Below are 19,795 nucleotides of genomic sequence, written 5' to 3' on the forward strand. Positions count from 1 at the left end.
GTCCTCAGAGTGACAATGAGTACTATGTATCATGTGTGTCTTGTTGCCTCAGTCTGCTGGCTGAGGAAAGATCTCCACACAAGTTGTTTTCTATGCCTTCATCTGTGGGCTCATCAGCCAGAGCATTGTCTATTCAAAATGTACAGTATCTCTGTTGTCAAACTGAAGAAATCTTATGTAGCTATAGCTTTCTGTAAAACATCAGATTTTTTAATAATTTCACCACGGTAGTTTGATAGAAAAGGGCAACAGTATTTGCTTCCAAACAGTCATATTTTACCAAATCCTGGTACTGGTGCTTACTTGTTTCCGGTTATAGAAACAACAGCATTCTAACCAAGTGAAAAACATTCTCTAAATCATTGATTATAAATCATCTTGTACCTAATTGCAACTGCCTGTCTTCAAAATGCTTGATTTTCAATACTTCCCACTGTTTGTCGTGTTTGCGTGTAGCCCGGCCCTCACTTGAAATACAAAGGGATAGAAATACTTGAAATCTGTCTTAATTTACTATAACAATGAAGTAGCTGTTAGAGATGTCCATTAAAGTTTCATCTTGGTTGTTTTTAGTGCTTTTTGTCTAAGAAAATGTTTACATTCAATGCTTCATATTCCAAAATGTTCAAAGTAAAATACAGGCCTTAGCCTTAAAAGTTATGACATTAAAACATTCAAATGGTATATTCTATTACTGGTACTTTAGACAGATTTTTTTCCTGAAAATTATATACATACAGTATATGTTCTGTGTTCCCATTCATTGCAGTAGGAGCTCTTAAGCTATTGATCACGTGATGCTATATCACCTACTAAACTCCCACTGCCGGGTGTGTTATTTAAGTAGATAAGCATGTCTGCTCGGGATTGGCCAAATACATCACCAGTTCAGCAGGTCGTGTCCCCTTAACAAATGCGCAAAATGCATGTGTGTGCAAGAGAGAGAGAGAGATTGTAATGGGTCATTGTTTTGTCTGTCTCAAACCCGTTAAATGAGATGCCACAAAAGGATCTCAAAAGAGGTTGTTTTTTTTTTTTACTGACCTTGTTTGCACAAAAATTCCTGAAATTTTTACACACTTGCACATAAAGGTTAATCTATTGTAAATTCTAGAGATTAACTAAATTAACAGTGCAATGCAACTCTTCATTCATGTGTTAGGACTGTGACACAACTCAGAGACTGGATGTTTCTAGATTCATTACGTGGAGAATAGATCAAGAAAACATGGCATCTAATGAATGATATAGAAAGATTTATGTTTGGGCAGTCAGTAAAAAGATGCGTGATTATGCCAAATTTCACCCCATAAATTGAAACACTGTGTTTGTGATATTGTAATTGAGTTGAAAATTTAATTCCGATTAATTTTATTTAATTATAGTACCCCATTAGGCCTAATGGTGTGTATTTTTCAAACTCTGGAACACATTGCAAAGATAAATTATCCTTGTAATAGCCTCATAGTACAAAGTACTACATAGTACATAGTTACAATCTTAATTAACATGTAGCTAACATTAATTTTCACCTATGGCAAGCCACAGCTGTTCTTTATATCCTATAATTTTGACCAGCTAATGTGCCACTAATAAGGTAAAACTGCCCTTGAGGCCAGCATCTCCATTTTCTATTTCCTTTCAGGCATCAGTCACTTGTCAGGACAAGAGTATACCCCCCCCCTGTGAATTCCTCACTGCAGTGCCACTCTGCTATTTGTGGTATGTTATTAAGGCTTGCTACCAGAGAGTAAAGACTGTAAAGATGTCCTGAGTCACCCTGAAAGCTTGAGTATTCCTGGACTGCCATGAGCTGCTACATAGGCTACACGGGGGATTTTGACCTCAGGCTGGAATGAGGCAGAGAGAAGGGCAAAGAATGTATGTAATGCATTCATGTCTGAAAAGAGCCTGTTGGTCAAAAGATCCAGTGGGGGATTACCCTAAGTGACTAATAATTGACGGTTAAGTCATCTGTAAGAAGAAGACCTAATGATGATTTTAACTTTTATTTATTTTTGTACTCTACTTACCATCTACTTCCCACTACATACAGTCCATGAACTAGTTACACCAGCTATTCTTCAAGCAGCTATAATAAATATTTTTATATTAAAAATGAATCAAATGGCAACGTGGCAATGTTAACAGTGTCACATGTAGTGATGAACCTGAAGAGAATTATCACCTGAATCTGCAGCCTCCCCTTGGCGTTATGGAGCTTTCCAGTGAGTTACAGCTCATTGCAGTCTTTTCTAGCTAATTTACTAGATTTAGTGAATCAGTAATTTGAAACTAGCTAGTAGTTATTAAGAACTTAAAAAGGCCATTGGTTTAAATAAAGTTACAAAGACTGTAAAAAGAATATACTGTGTAGATGTGAATAGAGAGTGAAGGGATATAACGAAGATATACAGTAGCTTTATTGATATTCAGCTTTGGAATAACTGGCTTTCTCTTGCAATGAAGGACTGGCCTCAGTTTCTCAACCACTAATGCTGCCGTGTGTCCTTTTTATTCAATACTGGGGACACACCTACACCTTCACACACTTGCACTTTGATCTGAGCAAGTTGGGTTTGTTCTAATATAAGCAGGTTTTATAAGCAGGTTTTTTTCCCCCCTAAATCCTACCCTGTCTCCCGGTCCCCTCTCTCCTCCCACTCTCTCATTAAAGCCTGTATTCATGTTCTCCTCTCCCCCTCCCTCCTGTCGGCCTCTGCACAGAAGTCTTTACTGGCCCTTGTTCGGTGTTACCCTCTACGCTCCCTGCCTTGCTTTTTCTCCCTAATTGGTTTGTACACTTTTGGAAGTGATGGCTCAAAAACACCAAGATTTTATTGTGGTGAGCAATGAACCAAAACTCACAAAATGGGGAGCATTTGAGTATAAATCTCCATGTGTTTAATGCAGTGAAGGTGACCAACATCAAACTGCTATGCACTTAATTTTGATAGTTACCTCAGGTCAAAATGAAAATATCCACTGAATGGTAGTTGAAGTGGATAGTTTCATTTCGACCTGGCAAGTTACTAACAAACTGTTGTCTGTAAACATAATTTAGCCATCTAGTGAAAGTGATCACCATACTGTTGCTGTGAAATTGGAGTAGATTATTTCCGAAGCAGTGCTGAAGCACTTCTTTCGTCAGTGGATAAGTAATGCAGTGACGCAGCTACAGGCCATAGTCATGTGTGCACACATATGCACAGTTTTGAATGGCAGCTTTGTAATCATCATAATACTGTGTAATCTGTGTAAGTAAGACTGTGGAAATTTTTTCTCCACCTTAAACCAAAACTGTTCATTCCTTTACATGTATGTATTTAGTGTTATACAACTTATGTTAAAAACATGCCACTTCAAAAACAGTTCAGTCAGTTCAGTATGTGTTATTGGTCAGCAGACACACTTGGTCTAACCCTGTTTGTTAGTGCACTGAGGCAGCGGAAGGTGATTCATTACAGCATGATCACTCGCCAAACTGATTGGCTGCGACAATCAAACTGTGTGATAATTGAAAGGAGGGAGTGGAAGATTTTTCTCCCTTTCTTTCTGCCTGAACTAGCCACTGTTATGGAGCTGAGCTGGCCTAGAAACTCCAACAGAAGAAAAGCCCACCCCCCTCCTCCCTTAACGAAGCTTTCTCAAAACCCCTTTCTCCTTTGCTCCCTCCCTCGCTCCGTCTCCCACTCAGTGACAGCTCCTGGTGGGCTCTTTTTTTCCTGCCTGCTCCCCCGTTCCCCTCACATCCGTCCTCTCTGGGTCTCTGCCTCTCTTTTCTTCCTCTGAGGATTTTATGCCCGATGGACTCTTTGAACACTTCACTGTAAACTCTTCCTTCTTTTAACCATACCTCCATCCAACCCTGTGAGTCTTCATCCGATTAACCGCCTCGGCTCTGTCACCCCAAACCTGCATCTGACAGACCCTTTGCTCCAGAGGAGTCCTTGTTGTCAAAGTGCATATATGTGTGTTCTGTAGACTGTCTGCTGGTTGCTGTGTACTGCAGAGCATGTGTTTATGCTGAAGCGGTCATGGGCTTTGAGGAGCGGCTGCTCTGTGAACAGGCAGCACAGCACTCGGTAGACTCTGCAGCTATCAATAGTCATGGTTCACTGCAGGAGGGACTGAGCCCTCTATGGATTCTGGATATTCAGTCAAGCCAACACTAACTCCTACAAGTTGCCAAGTGGAGTTTTTGTCCAGTGGACTTTAAGTCAAGTGGACTTTGTTTGGGAGAAGTGTCCTGAGTGATGAGCGCTCTCCCAGGGCCGCGGTCCCGCTCTTCCCCTATTCCCCGGTTGTGGTCGTCTCCGAAGGGACACACAAACAGATAGACAGAAATCAGTCCAAGCCGTGCACATGCGCCTCCCTGCCATGGAGGTAATCCTCAACCTGGTAGCTGCTGACAGCTCTCCACTTCCTACTCTCACCACCGTGAGTCTCCACATGTTTATAGTGTGTGTGTGTGTGTGTTTATGCTCATCATTTCTATTGTTTATGTTTTGAGGTTTTGACTCATTTTATGGTATTGGTACTGGTATTTCATGATACCAGTACATGTGTTTGGTATAAAGTTTAGATGGCTGCTCACCCGTTAAAAGGGCTGTTTTACTTATCATGTGTTTTGTAACTAAATACAATACTGTGTTGAAACCATAAGTCATTCCAGAAACTTAGAAGCCATAGAATCTGAGACCAAGCTCTTGGTGTGAAACAGATTTTTTCTTGAAATCACAGGGATTTAAAGTCTTTGTTGTGATAGCGGAGCACTACAAAAGGCTGTGTTTTTCTCTCTTTCTTTCTCCCTAGACCTGCACTCTCAGCATTCTCAGTTTCTTTCTTTTGGATGTGAACATGCAGGGCTTTTCTCACACCCTCTGAATTCCTTCAGAAATTCACGGGCGGGCATCGGCTATTTGTGCGTGTATGTGAGTCTATCTGTTGTGCATAATTATTAGAACAACTTTGTCTTGCGTGTTCATTCATGAGTGCATGTGTTGAGTAAATTGCCCCTTGTCCAGCATCACATGGAGTTATGTAATTTTCCATATCTGGTGAATGGGGTTCATTGTTCCCACTTTGGATCCCTTTGGAAAAACAAATCTTTTGTGTCAAGGGGCAGCAGAAAAAGAGTTTGGGGTCACGTCTTAGTGAATATCGAATAGTATTTTTGCTTATAATGCCCATCCCTAGCAGCTCCACACTCCATGAACCTTCGCCATGCATACTCTGCTACCCACCACCACAAAGCAATCGTTTTTATCTGTTTAATAAAATACATCGAGATCACTCAGTACTGTCATGTTGTTGCTATGACAACAGTGTTCACTTTCTGATCCCCAGGGTGCAGGGTTAAAGATCAGACCAACTAATCAGGAGTGTGAAGTTCAGTTTGCCAGAGATGATTGGCCTTGAGGCAGGGTGAGTGATGAAGTCACAGAGATACAAGTGGTATAAAGGGAGAGGAGACAGCTGTAAAATGTGAAATGACTGTTTACAAGTGGATAGATTACAGAAAGTATTTCACTGCAGCTCTAGACGAACACCTAAAAACCCTGTATCTTATGTCCTCCATGGATCCAAGGTCCCATCCCTCATGGATATTGGACTCTGTAGATAAGGTAGCCTACAACCGCTAAAAATCTGTTGTTCCATGACATATCAGCGCTGCACCGCTTCCATACTTCAGAGAATGCTGTAATAGGAGATGTGTAGAGCAGACCAGATTTCTCAGAAAGAAACCTGAATTTACATCCTCACGGTCTCATTCTTCATTTGTGAAATCACTGCTTGACAAGAGACACAAGCTGACATCACAGGAAGCCCTCAGCCACTCAGCAGGAATGCGAGGCATGACAACCAAAAAGGTACTTTTCCTCTGCAATCGCACATGCAACTAGCAAAAGCCCAACTTTGACCACATAACGGTTTCTAATGCTAAAGTAAACAGAAAGAGGTTAAGATAACTTAAGCGTTTCAGACCAAAATGTTTATATCCAAAACAGTCACAGCACAGCACTATGATGTGGTTTATGATTGCCATGTTTACGCTAAATACTGTATTTAAGACCATTTTGTGATCTGTAAGTCTAAAACATAAAGTTATGATGATTTTGTTTCATTCTTAAACGTGATGTAAAAATCTATACGTCTTTAAACAATAAGCAACTGTAAGGCGAAGAATTCGGGTTCAAATTTCCTCTCACCCTAAACTGGTTAGAGTGTCGATATCCATCAGTGTACAACAAGAATCTTAAGATTGTGTCTGTTTCCACTGTTTGTCCCTCAGAACATCTCGGCCTTAACTGAACCTAAACTCACCTGAGTCATCTGTCAAAACAACAGACACATTAAACAGAACTCAGATGAGAGGAAAGCAGGGGATGTCTGAAGCTATCGGGTCAAAATGAGAAAGAACTGAGAGATTGCCCCGAAAATAGGAATATGTTTTTGACAGCATCAGTCCATTTTGCTCTGTGAGAGCATCGGTCCATCATCATCTATGACCTACATTGAAAAGACAAGAATTTGGGGCATATTTGTGTCCCGTGTGGCTGAGAGAGATTGAAATTGGGCAGCACAAGATGTTCTTGTTTTGTGTATCTAATTATATGTGATTCATATCTAATAACATTAGCCCAGTAATGCAGACTAAATGCCTGTTTGTGTTAGATATATGGGCAGGGGTCTGCATGTTTAGGTTTGGCTGGTGTTTTCCCAGGCCTCTGGTGGATCCAAGGTAAGTCGGGGTTGCCCTTTCATGGTTCTAACCAGCTTTACTTGGATCAGAGGCTGTTGCACAACCAGGCCCACCAGCAGGCGATCTTAGTTGGGGACATGGGTGGAGTGAGAAAAAACACCCCTCCAAGAGTGTGTGTGTTATGCATGCAAGGAGCAGGGGACAGGTCCATGCAGACCCTTTGTCTTTCCATCTTACTGATAAAGTCTAATCAGAGTGGGATCAGGCAGCCCCCCAATTACAATCACACACACACTCAGCTTCCCTCATTAGGCTACACAGGCTCCAGTGATGCGGTGCCTATCGCTTCTTGCTTCAGTGGCTCAGTACATCCACCTGTTTGGCTCTGTTAACCCTGGGAAATTAGCCTAATCCTTCAGCTCACCATCTTTAATTACATACACGATTAGTCAGAGAAAAACTCAACCATTTGGAGATGACACTGATCGTACAGACAATTTGTTTGCTAACTGGAACAGGGACGGGGATGAAGCATTTCTTTGATATGTGTGGTAACATAACAGTACCCTTAGCCAGTATAAAAGTTGATAACTGTGCAGTGACCAATCACGGACAATATACAGTGAGAGCTATAAAGAAGTGCACACTCATGGAAACCACATAACTGACCAACCATTTGTGGTTCTTTCGCTTACGTAACTGAAGAACTCTGCTGACAGTGAATTTTTTGATCAATGAAAATGCTTTGATTTGGTGCCAGTGTGTACAGGTCATTACGCCTTCTTATCACAGTGTCTAAAACTTCTATCTGCTCCACGTTGAAGGGTAATCCAGTTCAAAGGGTTCAGCTGACTCGTCCTTTGACCTCTTTATCTATATCTTTAGTCAGAGGGCATATGTTTGATTATTCAAATAATTGAGTCATCTGTGAGACAGGAGCCAACTGGGACATCTTCACATTTACCTCATGGAGCGCTCATATGGATGAAACGGGCATTTCATTCATGCTTGCTCTCATAAAGCTATTAATACTGTTGTGTTTATAGCCAAGAACAGACCATGTGCTGCTCTGAAACGCCACCTCTTAGTTCTCTTCTGTGCCAACCCGGCAGGCTATTCTAGTTCAGTGATTCATTTGATCGCCTTGGCTGCCCGTCAAGAGGATTTAATAATGGTGAGACTTACTGTACACATTTATTAGGTAAATTAACTCATGGATGTGATCCTTCCTCTATTTAATGCCGCTCTACAGTAATCAACACAATGCAAAATCGTTGATTTAAAGCCAAATTACCCGAAAAGTTTAAATAAATTGCCAAATGTGTAGTGTTTTCTAGCACTCAGAGGAATGTGCCCTTGGCTAAGTGAGTGTGTATGTGGTAAAGAGATGTTGGACTGGTTTTACTTGCCCTCTTGTACTCCTCTCTATTGGCTGGAACGGACACAGACAGAGAGACTGGGTGTTGGTATAGTCTCACATTGCGGCACAGACTCCCAGTCTGCCCTTTGGCCTCTTGTTCAACTCAGTTATAGGATTTCACTTCACACACTAACTGTCTGATAGCAAATATTTGTTGCCCCTGTCTGTAATTGTTTACCAATTTATGTTGTAAATTAGCCAAGAAACTTTCTCATCTTAGTCTGAGATACTGATAATCAAGCATTTGAACTGTTTTTTTGCAGTAGTGTGGGTTTCTGTTGCTCATTCATCTGTAGTTCAGTCATTTGTTTGTTGTTAAAAGTCACATACAGTAGATGAGATCAATTATTAATGATATTCCCTAGTAATAATTCCCAAGGGTGACTACCTGTTTCCTTGTTCCATAGCTGTATATTTCATTTTAATTACATTTGTGTAGTTTAATATCTTTATTTGTATGTCTGTATCTGTATCGTCCTGTAAAATTGTCCATGTTGTAATATTTTTATGTGAAAATACTCAAGTTAAAAGTTAAAAGTAAAAGTCCTGCATTCATTATATCACTTAAATAAAAATAGGTAAGTATTATCATTTAAATGTACCTACCTATGTATATAAGTATCAAGAGTGAAAGTACTTATAATTCAGAAAGCTGGCCCCTGTTAGAGATGTTCAATTAAATATTATATTATTGGAATAATATTTATGCATTTACTTTATGTGTAAGTGGCATTTTCCTGCTGTTGTTGGTCAAGAACTATTTTATATGCTATTGGGTAGTTTAATCTACAACAGTGTATCATATGTTATAAAGTCATCATATATTTCGTATGTAAAATCTGAATCTGAAACGTAAGGAATAACGACAGCTGTAGAATGAATGGAGTAAGAGGTCCATTCCCCTCTGAATTGTAAGGGCGCAGAAGTATAAAGTGGCATGAAATACTAGAGTAAAGTACGAGTACCTCAAATTTCTATTTAAGCACAGTGCTTCCCTAAATGTAGGCTACTTGGTTACATTCTGCACCGTGTGTAAGTATAAAGAGAGCTACTCAGATCCAGTGTCAAGTTCCTTTCATTTGTCAATATACTTGGCCGATAAAGTTGATTCTGATTCTTGCTGTGATAGACGCGGCGATTGTAGCCGAGCAATATCTTTTATTAAGTGTTGTGGATTTCGTTTTGGTCCGTCGGTGAACCTCATACAGTAAAATGAAAAGTCCCTGACTGAGGATCTATTTTTTGCTCTCTGCGCGGGTGATTGGCGGCCGCCTGCCGTGCAGCCTCACAGGATGATGTCATCCCATCGGAGGGGCGGGGAGGGGAAGGGAGGTGGGCGGAGCTCTCCTCTCTGCCCAGTTTGCTGAGTTTCAGGTGCGCTTCAACTTTCACAACAAGCCCGGCGGGTCGGTTGCGGCAGGAGCGTCCGGCGAAACTTCGGGGAATCGGCGCGCGGGGTCGGGGGTGAACTTTACGGGGCTCGGGTTCTGCTGTTTAACTTAAACAAAAGCGTCCGGACAGATGAAAACACATAGCTCGACTTCACTCTGGAGAAAATGCACTGGGAACAATTTCTCCGTTTGACGAACGGAAAGGTGAGCGACGCTTTTCGCGCATGATGTTGGTCGCGTTCGTGAGTGAAGATGACTCCCTGAATGTTGCGAGTTCTTACCGTCTAGCACTTGGTAGAGAGAAACTTTTATCGGGAGTTGTGGCTTTCTCCCGGAGGCTTTGTGGTTTCTGTTGTTGCCTGCGATGTGTGTCATCAGTTAGTCATACCAATGTGCAAACAGGTGAGCCTCTGGCGCTTCTATGTTTTTACCTGTCCTGTGCGTGTGTGTTAATATTAAGCTGAGTTACGTGCAAAGGTGAATAACTGTCAACGGGGCGTCTCTGCTCGAGGTCTTCCCCTGTCCCTCGGCTTTTCGGTGTCCCGGCTTGGCTTCTGAATCCCACGGTGGGCTGTCTGGTTTAGCTGCTTCTTTTGCACGCATGCACTTCATGAGAAGATGTATTCTGATCACAATCCCCCCTTGAAGCACGATTGGCTCCCGCAGTATCACAGTGATCCGTGTGTTCTTCCCCCGAGGCGTTTGAGGAAATGAATCACACCGTCTGCCTGTGATTGAAGGTGCTAGGTTCCTTATTTGCTCCGTTTGAGTTTATCTAGTTTTGGGAAAATACAGGAAAAACACAATTTAAATAGTGTCTTTGATTTTTTTTTTTTTTTTTTTCCACAAATGCTTTGTGGCCTATTGACAAAATCAGGTCAACATCTGAAAAAGCAACACAGACAAATATTCTCAATCTGTGACACTCTTGTAAACAACAATCTAATATCCTGCTAGTCTTGTCCTATATTGTCGCTCCCTGAAATAAAACAATGTAGATATATTTTTATGGATGTGCTGAAAAATATGAAAATTAATTTTTCCTTGCACTTTCTTTTCTTTGTAAAGCCACGAATGAAAAATCAATATCTTTCATCTTCCTCTTTATACAAACTGCAAACTGCAAGCAGCCTTTTAAGATGCCTCAATTTGCCCTCTTTCCAGGCAACTGGTCGCAGAAATGCAGAAGCCTCTGTTTTCAGTGGGTCAGCAAAATGACTCAGAAACCTTAATATGCAACTCACACTTTTTCTTCCCTAACCCCCCCCCAAAACTTCCTTTTTATTTTCTTTAATTCCTCATTCATTCCTCTGACCCTGTGCCTACACCAGTCTCCGTCTCATTTTCTCCTGTGTCCTCTCTTCAGATCGACCGGCTGGAGGTGAGTGGGCTGGGCCAAACACCCCTGGCTGTGTCTTGTGGGGCAGACAGTTCGTTCCCAGGGGGTGAGGATGGCACCCCAGACCCTCAGCGCACCAAACAGGCAATTGCCCAGCTGCAGCAGAAAATCCTCAAGCTCACAGAGCAGATTAAGATCGAACAGACAGCCAGGGATGACAACGTTGCTGAGTACCTCAAACTGGCCAACAATGCCGACAAACAGCAAAGCACACGCATCAAACAGGTAAAATTAAGAATTATTGTGCTCTTTTTAAAACTAATAAAATATCAATTTTGTGAAAGATTTAATCTGGGCGACTAATCTGCTCATATTTTTGGCCTGACTGCAACAATGGGGCCGGCTCTTTAAACGTGAATTAACGTGACAGAGTGAGTGAGTAATGAAGTCACACCATTGGTCAGCTGAATGCGAGGTGACTGAGGGCTGAAGGTACACCACTGGTCGGCCGGCAGAGTGTTGGAGTTTCCCCACTGGCTTTTGCTCTTTCAAAATGAATTGGCGCTAATGAAATGTAGCACCTTTGTCACTAGATTTACAGACCTGTCACATCCCTTAGCGACTTTTTCTTCACAAAAGCACCAAGCGACAAATCTAGCAGCTTTTTGACAAACCTTAGCTACTTTTCCATAGAGCGGCAGCTTGGAATTGGCTTGGAAGTAACTGCTGGTTAACATGTGGTCTTAATGGGCCGCGTTTCAGTCATTATTTCATACTTGATCCATTGTCTGACAACAGAAATAGAAAAGCATGTAAATGAGAACAGCTTTATTTGGAAATTCAGCTGTATTAAAGTGCTGTATACGTGAGCACAGAGAGTAGGAGAGAAGCAAACAGATAATAGGCGGTCCAGCCACAGACTAGGTTTTGACCTAGTCTAGTCAACAGACTGGTAAGCCTATGTGACAGTTAGTGCATTAACGCTAAACCTGTTTGTTCTGTTTGTCCCTAGAGGCCTGGAGGGGGGCTTACTAAATATATGGAAGTAGAGTGGATTATTGCAGTGTCATTTGCATTATCCTCATTAATGAAAACTTGGTCTGTGCCTGTCAGGTTTTTGAGAAAAAGAACCAGAAGTCAGCACAGACCATCCAGCAGCTGCAAAGGAAACTGGAGCACTACCATCGGAAGCTGCGAGAGGTGGAGCACAATGGTATTCCACGCCAGCCCAAGGATGTTCTGCGGGACATGCAGCAGGGCCTGAAGGATGTCGGAGCCAAAGTCACGGGCTTCAGTGAAGGTGTGGTGGACAGCGTCAAGGGAGGCCTGTCCAGCTTCTCCCAGGCCACCCACTCCGCTGCAGGGGCCGTCGTCTCCAAACCTCGAGAGATTGCCTCCCTGATTCGCAACAAATTCGGCAGCGCTGACAACATCCCCTCACTCAAAGACTCGCTTGATGACCCCTCAGTGGAAGAAGGTGTGACAGGGGCCAGTGGACGTTCACTGGGCAGTGCTGGGCATCACCTCCAGTCCAGTCCCAAGTATGGTAGTGAGGATGACTGCTCTAGTGCTACATCGGGCTCGGCGGGGGCCAATAGCACCACAGGGGCCCCTGGAGGCCCCCCCAGTTCCAAGGGCAACACACTGGAGAGGAGCCAGAGCTCCAGCCTGGACATGCTGCTGCAGGAAGTGCAGGAGCTGAGGGAGGGCCAGGCAAGGCTAGAGGAGAGCCTTGATGGCTTGAAGAGCCACTATCAGAGAGACTACACAGTTGTTATGCAAGCACTACAGGAGGAACGCTTCAGGTACAGAGAGAAAAGAGAACATACAACAACGTGTGTATCATACATTCCTGAAGCATTTCCAGTAAAATCCTGAAATCCCCTAAAATACTAAGTGTGTAATCAGGAAGAACTACTATATTTAGAAAGAAACTTCTGAACACATACTCGTCATTCATATCACTGTGCTATCTGGTGTATCATCACAGGCAACACTCCTTCTGCTTGTGCTCTGGGCAGCTCTTTTATCAAAGCTAGTTCAAAGTGGATAAAAACAAAACCTTGACATGGACCTCATCTACATAAACATGTACAGCTTGCATAACGGTGCTGCTTTTATACTTAGTCTCAAAGCATATGTGCCACTGTCACATTCATTATTCGGATTTTGAGTGGCAGTCTTATTGTTTTGTTTGTATCCTTAATAAAAAGGACTGTTACAGTGACTAACTCTGTTCCCCTAACAAGTAGCTTTTGCATTTTTCTGAACTGGGTATTAAATTGTTACTACCCTCTTCACTGCATATAAGAGAATATTAGTTTTTGTTGTTTGTTAGGCAGCAGTTTACGTTTAAACTGGGTGCTCCACAAAAGGGACAGACACATCTGCACATTGCACAAGTGTCCTCTAAGTACAAAGATCTTCAGTGTTTTTTCAGCCCTTGTCCCAGCTCTGCATATAGACTTAGACTCAGTGGGCAGTTGGCCTTAAAAAAGCACATTCACATTCTTCCAGAATGTTCTGATGAGAGGGCACAAAGATTAAGAGGGGCAGCAAAGGGGCAGGACAATTTGTGTGTGTGGGGGGGGGTTAAAGAGCATTTTTCTCCCTAAAATGTCCATCTGAATCCAGAGCAGTCTGTGTTTGTCCCCTAAGACTAAAATAATAGCAACCACTAAGGAGCTCTTTTCAGCCTGCCTATGGGAAATAATCACTCGTAAACCGATCATGTTGCCACATAGCTCCTCAGGGACTGAATCCATCTTTAGCATAACCAAATATTTCCTAAATTGTGACTGTCTAAACTAAAACAAACTTGGGCTATTCCCTGTTTTCTAACTTTTTCTAGATCACACAAATATTCCATTAATCAAGAATATAATAAATGAATCAATATTGAAAATAATCACTATTTGGAGCCCTAGATTAACCTATTGATTCTTTTTGAAGACAGATTCATTGTGTTTATTATGTGTATGAAATGTCACTAGTAACAATACATCAACTGTCAAAGAAACAGAAGTATTTGATTTATAAAGATATGAAGTGAGATTAAAAAAAAACAAGCAAAGCATTTTAAATCACATCTCAGAACCTCACATTGCATACTATATAATGTTTATATTACCTACCTGTATAAGTATACAAGTATATCTGTATCTCTTTTAAGAATATCTGTATAATTTTTTTAAAAGGGGAAAAGGTTTAGGCAAACATGCACAGAGGCTGTCTTCTGTCTATTCTTGTCCTATGTTGTCCATCCGATAGTTAGTGCCTGCCAAAATAAACAGCAGTATAGATCCATCTCTTCCTGCTGGGCATATGCCATTGGCCAGTCTCATACTGCTGACTGTCTCTGATTGGTCAGTTGGATCAGCAGATGAGTAACCATGTCCTAATCTTGTCAGGGCCGGTCATCATTTCAGTCAGTGGCCATGTGGTCAGATTCCTTCAGGGTCTGTTACCACTAATTCCTGCATGCTTCTCTTTTTCTAAGCTAATTATGCCTCCGACACTCACGTGTGCGTTTTGTTTTCTATGTCCGTGTGGTCAGGTGTGAACGTCTGGAGGAGCAGCTGAACGACCTGACAGAACTTCACCAGAATGAGATCCTGAACCTCAAACAGGAGCTTGCCAGTATGGAGGAGAAGATCGCCTACCAGTCCTATGAGAGAGCCAGAGACATCCAGGTTCGTCTGTCAGGCTCACGTCCACAAGCACACCGTCCAAATGTTTGAATTGAGTTAGCTGGAACAAAAATCAGCTCTGTTAGAATTACATTTTCTTATTCTGTCTTTGTACTTAAAACTGGATGTGTCATAAATGGACACAGGAATGGCAGTGTGCTGTAAGGATGATAAGAAATTTTAGCGGGTAAAGCAAAGTACTCACTGAAATAGACAGTTTAGGTCCTCACTTCTGAACGGTTGAGTCATGCTGAAGGCCATGACAAAATACCTTATAAACAACACCAAGCTCCATGACATTTCATATGGATATAGCAAGATACTAACTGGAGTTAAGCATTCAATCATAGAAGTAGTTGTGTGTATATAATTGTTGTCTTCTGACATTTAAAAAAAAGCAATAAGCTGCTAAATGCAGAATTTTATGGTCACTTCTCACATGCTGACCTCCAATCTAACATAAATTCCATGAAAAGATTAAACATAAATAAATAAATAAACATATCAGGACATGCACGGAAACACATAAATGAACCACTAATCTTTGAAATAATTCAATATTTTATTAAAACTAGTATCAATATTTTATCATTTGTTTCAGTCCTTATGTAGTAGTTTTATTTCAAAATGCCATTTTTCAAGTCTGTGTTTATTTCAATGTAGTGTTTTTCACAGTGATGCTTTTATTTTAATGCTGTTGTCACTAATCCCTGCTTCCTGGACTTTTAGTCAATCACACGCCCTCCTACCTCTCAGCAAGCACAGCTGAATTTAGCCAGGTAGCTCCTGTTAACTGTAGCAACAAGTAACACTGAGTTACTGTGATAACAAGAGTGACAAAAAGTCTTATCATAATGATAAATGGAGTTTTAATCATTTAAATTATATCACAAATTGCTGGTTTAAGTTTGCAGTAAATATTCTTTATTTCACAATATTTCTTCATGTCTATTTCACATTAAGAGGTCTTGCAAGGAAAAGTGCTCAGCCTCTCTAGCTTACTGCCTTACTTAGTGGTAAGCTAATATAGGCTGCTCAGACTAGACGTCATGGTGTCCGTCTTTAGTTAAACCGAAACTTTCAGGAGGTCAAGCACCCGCGAACAGTTAAAAGGCGTTATCTCATTATGCATGTTGACACTTGAAACAGGATGATGAGACAGAGAATCCAGTCTGTACATCAGTGTCTGTTTGTTCAAAACATAAGCGTTTCCTTGTAAATGCTTCACAGTTCTCCTGTCCTTTCCTGTTGTCTATGAGGGCTCAGGTTTATGTGTTTTTGCACATGTATACCTGTATGAGGTGTATTTACAGCTCAAGTTGCCCCTTGCCGCATTTTCCTTTCCCTGACAGCAGGGGGTGGTAGAGGTCTATGAAATATATTCTAAGTGCCCACTTTATTAGGTACGCCTGTAAACTCTAATACAGTCCAATGAAACAGTTCAGCCATAAATTCCACCTTTACGAGGAAGATAATGTTAAGTTTTAAATGAAATTATCGGAGAGGTGTTAATTTAACTCTGTTTATTAATGAGGTTGTAGTTTGCAGTGGTGTTGAACTGGACTGCATTATGCTCAGAGGTGTAATTCTACATTACTTACAGACATGAGGGGGAAGAATATTAGAAACACAATTCAATATAATTCATTCCAGCACAATAAAGCGGCCACTGAGTGTGTGGTATATTGTGGGTTTTCTTCTTGTAGATGTATTCTGATTTTCTTCTTTAAATGTATGAAATATGTGATTTGGCTGACTTTTCTTCTTCTGCGTGTCCTCTGCAGGAGGCGTTGGAGGCCTGTCAGACTAGGATCTCTAAAATGGAGCTTCAGCAGCAGCAACAGCAGGTCGTCCAGTTGGAGGGGCTGGAAAATGCCACAGCCAGGACCCTCCTGGGAAAACTTATCAATGTGCTACTGGCCCTTATGGCTGTCCTTCTGGTCTTTGTCTCAACTGTGGCCAACTGTGTGGTCCCCCTGATGAAGACACGCTCGCGCTCAGTCTCCACCCTCCTCCTTATCCTCCTGCTGGCCTTCTTGTGGAGAAACTGGGACGCTCTCTCGGGGTACACACACCGAGCTCTGCAGCCGCCGGGATGACCAGACCGAAGCCAGCACATGTTGCTTTGGTGACGCCAGGTGATGTAACGGTAGCCACAGTCATGCAGGATGTTTGAAGAACATGATTGGGTTAGGATGGCTGTGTGGCCGGGCACTGAAAATTCAGCTGAGCACTTTCGGACATGCCCTGGAATCAAGATAAAGTGGAAGAAACGGAGTACAGTTGAGAACACTCATGATTTTCATTTAAGAAAGATGAGACTGTTTACATTTTGAAATGAACTATTGTGTTGTTATTCCTCACAGAATGCAGCATTGTACTGTTTTTATCTTTAGAGTTTAATCAATTATAATGTTATTATTTCTAATAATATTATTTTTATTTTTAATGTTATTTTATTCAGTACCATGTAGCATTATGCTCCTCTAACTCTACATGAAGGGGAGTTTAGACAGGAAACTGGGCTGGCGATTTGCCCCAAAGGCCCAGTCCAATTGTAGAGTACTGCAAATGTGATAATGTGGTTGACTGCCTTTAGGAAGAGAACTCTTACCTAGCTGTGACTGGTAGATTTGAACCATGGCTGCAAACCTTCCTGGGAGTTGCTCCTTTCTTGCTGTGAGGAAATTTGTTCAGACAGAACATTTTGAAGGACTGACTATGGCCTTTGAGTGCCATGATGACTAGAGACATTTTGTGCTTCCTTACCATTTCTAATAGCAAATATGACATGTTTTTACTTATTTGTTTTTGAGTAAAACAGGAAAAACTGTATTATATAGGGGAGATTATTAAAGAAACAAAAAAGTGAAGAAAAAATGGGCCAGCTTTAGAGTGAAAAACTACAACGGGCTGCTTACCATAGAGACAGCACATGAACACAGAGAACATCTGGTTATTTTCAAGCATCTGCCATATTTGCAACATGTATACAATGCTTCATGTTTTCATTAAGAAAATTACAAAGGAACCAGTTTTGCTTTTAAAAGCAATGAGAAAAGGCTGTTGTCCAAGTAAAATCAATTTGCCAGGATAATTGCCTCCCCCACCGCCATATTTGATGTGATCAGGAAAGGAAAGAGAGACCACTGGTGCTTTTCCAGCTTCATCACAGTTGGAACAGGAATGCTGCTGCTTCATATCTACAGTGCAAGTCGTCTCCACTGCCATGCCAGTCAGATGCCCACTGTCAGCATGTGACATTGTACTATTCCTCAGACACTCTCTCTGCATATGATCTCTGTGGCCGTCCTTATTTTTTTTCTACATGTACACTATGTAATGGTTTAATCACCCAGTGCCAAACCTTAGTTAAAACCCAGGGATGCCTGCGCACCCAAAGGGTCCAACTTGACAGGACAGAAAGGGGAGGTTGCTCAGCAGGTTTAGCTTCTGTTCAGATATGTCATGAATGTCTTGCCTGGATGTCAAGGGTGTATCTTTTTGGGAGATATAACTTTTGAGGGAAAATCTATTAGAGAATCTGAACTTGAAATTGATCCAGATCCTCAGTTGCATTTTTCTGCACCTTGCTTCCTTGAGTACAATTCCTTGGCTCGGCGTCCAGTCTTTCTTATACTCTCCCTCTTTGTCATCTAGTCAAGGACACAACAAGATGACCTAGCCATTTAACAGTCCACCCTGCATTTCATTGCTGAGAAGCTGATTTCCTAACAGATAGTGGGATCATATGAATTGTACAGCTGCACTTTAGCACACTGCTAGATAACAGATAGGTCGGGCTGGGGCTTTTGAAACCTTTGATAGAGACGTCAAAGGTTGTCATTCTTAAGACAGTAGTCAGTGGCATAAGAAGAATTGACTCAGGTCAGGATCACTGTCATCCTTGTCTAAACGTAAAAGCTACAGAGAGGAATTTAGCTCATTTCTTGTCAAAACGTTGATAAAGTTGATTCCTCTCATGTCAAACATTCAGTTAAAATGGCAGGAAGAAGATTTATTGATTTGTTTCAATTTTGCCATGGTGGGTGCAGTGGACAAGTTGAGAGTGAGCTGACTTTTGACCTTAGCTTGACCTTGCAGTATCTCCTGTAATGTAAGGTTGTGTGCTAAACCACTCTAGTGCCTTCTGACGTCCTTTTCTAAGTGTGAAATAAATAAAGTGCATTCCTGACTAACTCATGTACTATTACTATTTCTTCAGAGTGACTTGTTTCAATGAATCTCCTTCTCTGTGAGCGGGCGTGTGTTTGTGTGTGTGTGATGAATTTATGTGGTCCATGTCCTTTTTGGAAAAAAAAAAATCCCCCCCTTGCAGATTCGTCGTGTGACCACTAGATGGCGATCTTATGCCTTGTATCCCCTTGGTGTTTTTCCCATGACCGTGAAAGGCTGTGTTTAGTTTGTGTGAATGGTCTCTTATGAGAGAGTTGGGGGGCTCTGAACACAAGGAGGTGTCACTCCTTATCAGGAAGGAAACAGGTTGGGTGGAAGGCCCCTTTAACCGCAGTCTTACTGCCAAAAGTCGGAATGGGCCACCAGGGACAATATTTTCATTATAAACACAGGAGAGTCCCCTTCTACCCCACTTTATTCAACCATTCTCTCTCTCTCTCTCTCTCTCTCTCTCTCACACACACTCACTCACTCACTGACACACACACACACACACCCAGACGGAGCTTAATTCCGCTGGATGTCGTGTTTGATTGAGCAGCACCAAACCGCAACACTCAGTCACACCTCGCCGGTGATATCTGATGCTGACAGCTCCGACCCACACTGAGCCTCATCCCTGCAGGACCTCGCGTACGCCCCCTCACTGCCTCGCGCCCGCGCGCGCGCGCACGCCGTCGAGACTGTTGGTGGCTCAGTCATTGTGCTGTGCAGTCGGGGGGTCATTATGTTGCACTTTATCAGAGCGCCTTCCTCCTCCTCTACTCTGCCAGATTTGATGCGCATGGCTGTGCGCCAAGGTAAACACGGGGCGCACTTATCTGCCCCACTGAAAGCTGCAAGTGGTGACGGGGGGAGCCGAGAGAGGAGAGAGTGAGTTTGTCCCCAGAGGAGTCCACAGTAAATAGGCAGAAGTGATTGCACACGATTTAGCATCAACTTTAATTATTGCATGTATTCAGAGATAACACTTCTCGGGCTCGCCTGCAAACTGATTTATGCAGTGTCTAACACATTCGTTGTCGATTCCCTACCAGGGATCATTCATTTCTA

The 19,795-nt window shown here is 42.0% G+C and overlaps 1 protein-coding gene across 9 annotated transcripts in view; it reads left to right on the plus strand.

The window, feature by feature from the left end:
* The window catches only part of tmcc1a (transmembrane and coiled-coil domain family 1a), a 48,257-nt gene extending 29,522 nt beyond the window's left edge, over positions 1–18,735 (plus strand). For 7 of the 9 annotated variants that reach the window (XM_040152275.1, XM_040152276.1, XM_040152281.1 and 4 more), the window contains 4 exons: positions 10,884–11,141; positions 11,970–12,661; positions 14,413–14,548; positions 16,330–18,735. In XM_040152275.1, the coding sequence (XP_040008209.1) occupies positions 10,884–11,141; positions 11,970–12,661; positions 14,413–14,548; positions 16,330–16,644 (1,401 nt within the window). In that variant the 3' untranslated portion in view covers positions 16,645–18,735. Of the gene's footprint in view, positions 1–9,532; positions 9,722–9,793; positions 9,920–10,883; positions 11,142–11,969; positions 12,662–14,412; positions 14,549–16,329 lie in introns of those variants that run through there. The other 2 variants (XM_040152282.1, XM_040152283.1) reach the window with 2 other exon arrangements.
* The last annotated feature ends 1,060 nt before the right edge of the window (positions 18,736–19,795 follow it).

The sequence above is a fragment of the Xiphias gladius genome, chromosome 18 (genome assembly GCF_016859285.1).
Source record: "Xiphias gladius isolate SHS-SW01 ecotype Sanya breed wild chromosome 18, ASM1685928v1, whole genome shotgun sequence".
NCBI classification, from domain to species: Eukaryota; Metazoa; Chordata; class Actinopteri; order Istiophoriformes; family Xiphiidae; genus Xiphias; species Xiphias gladius.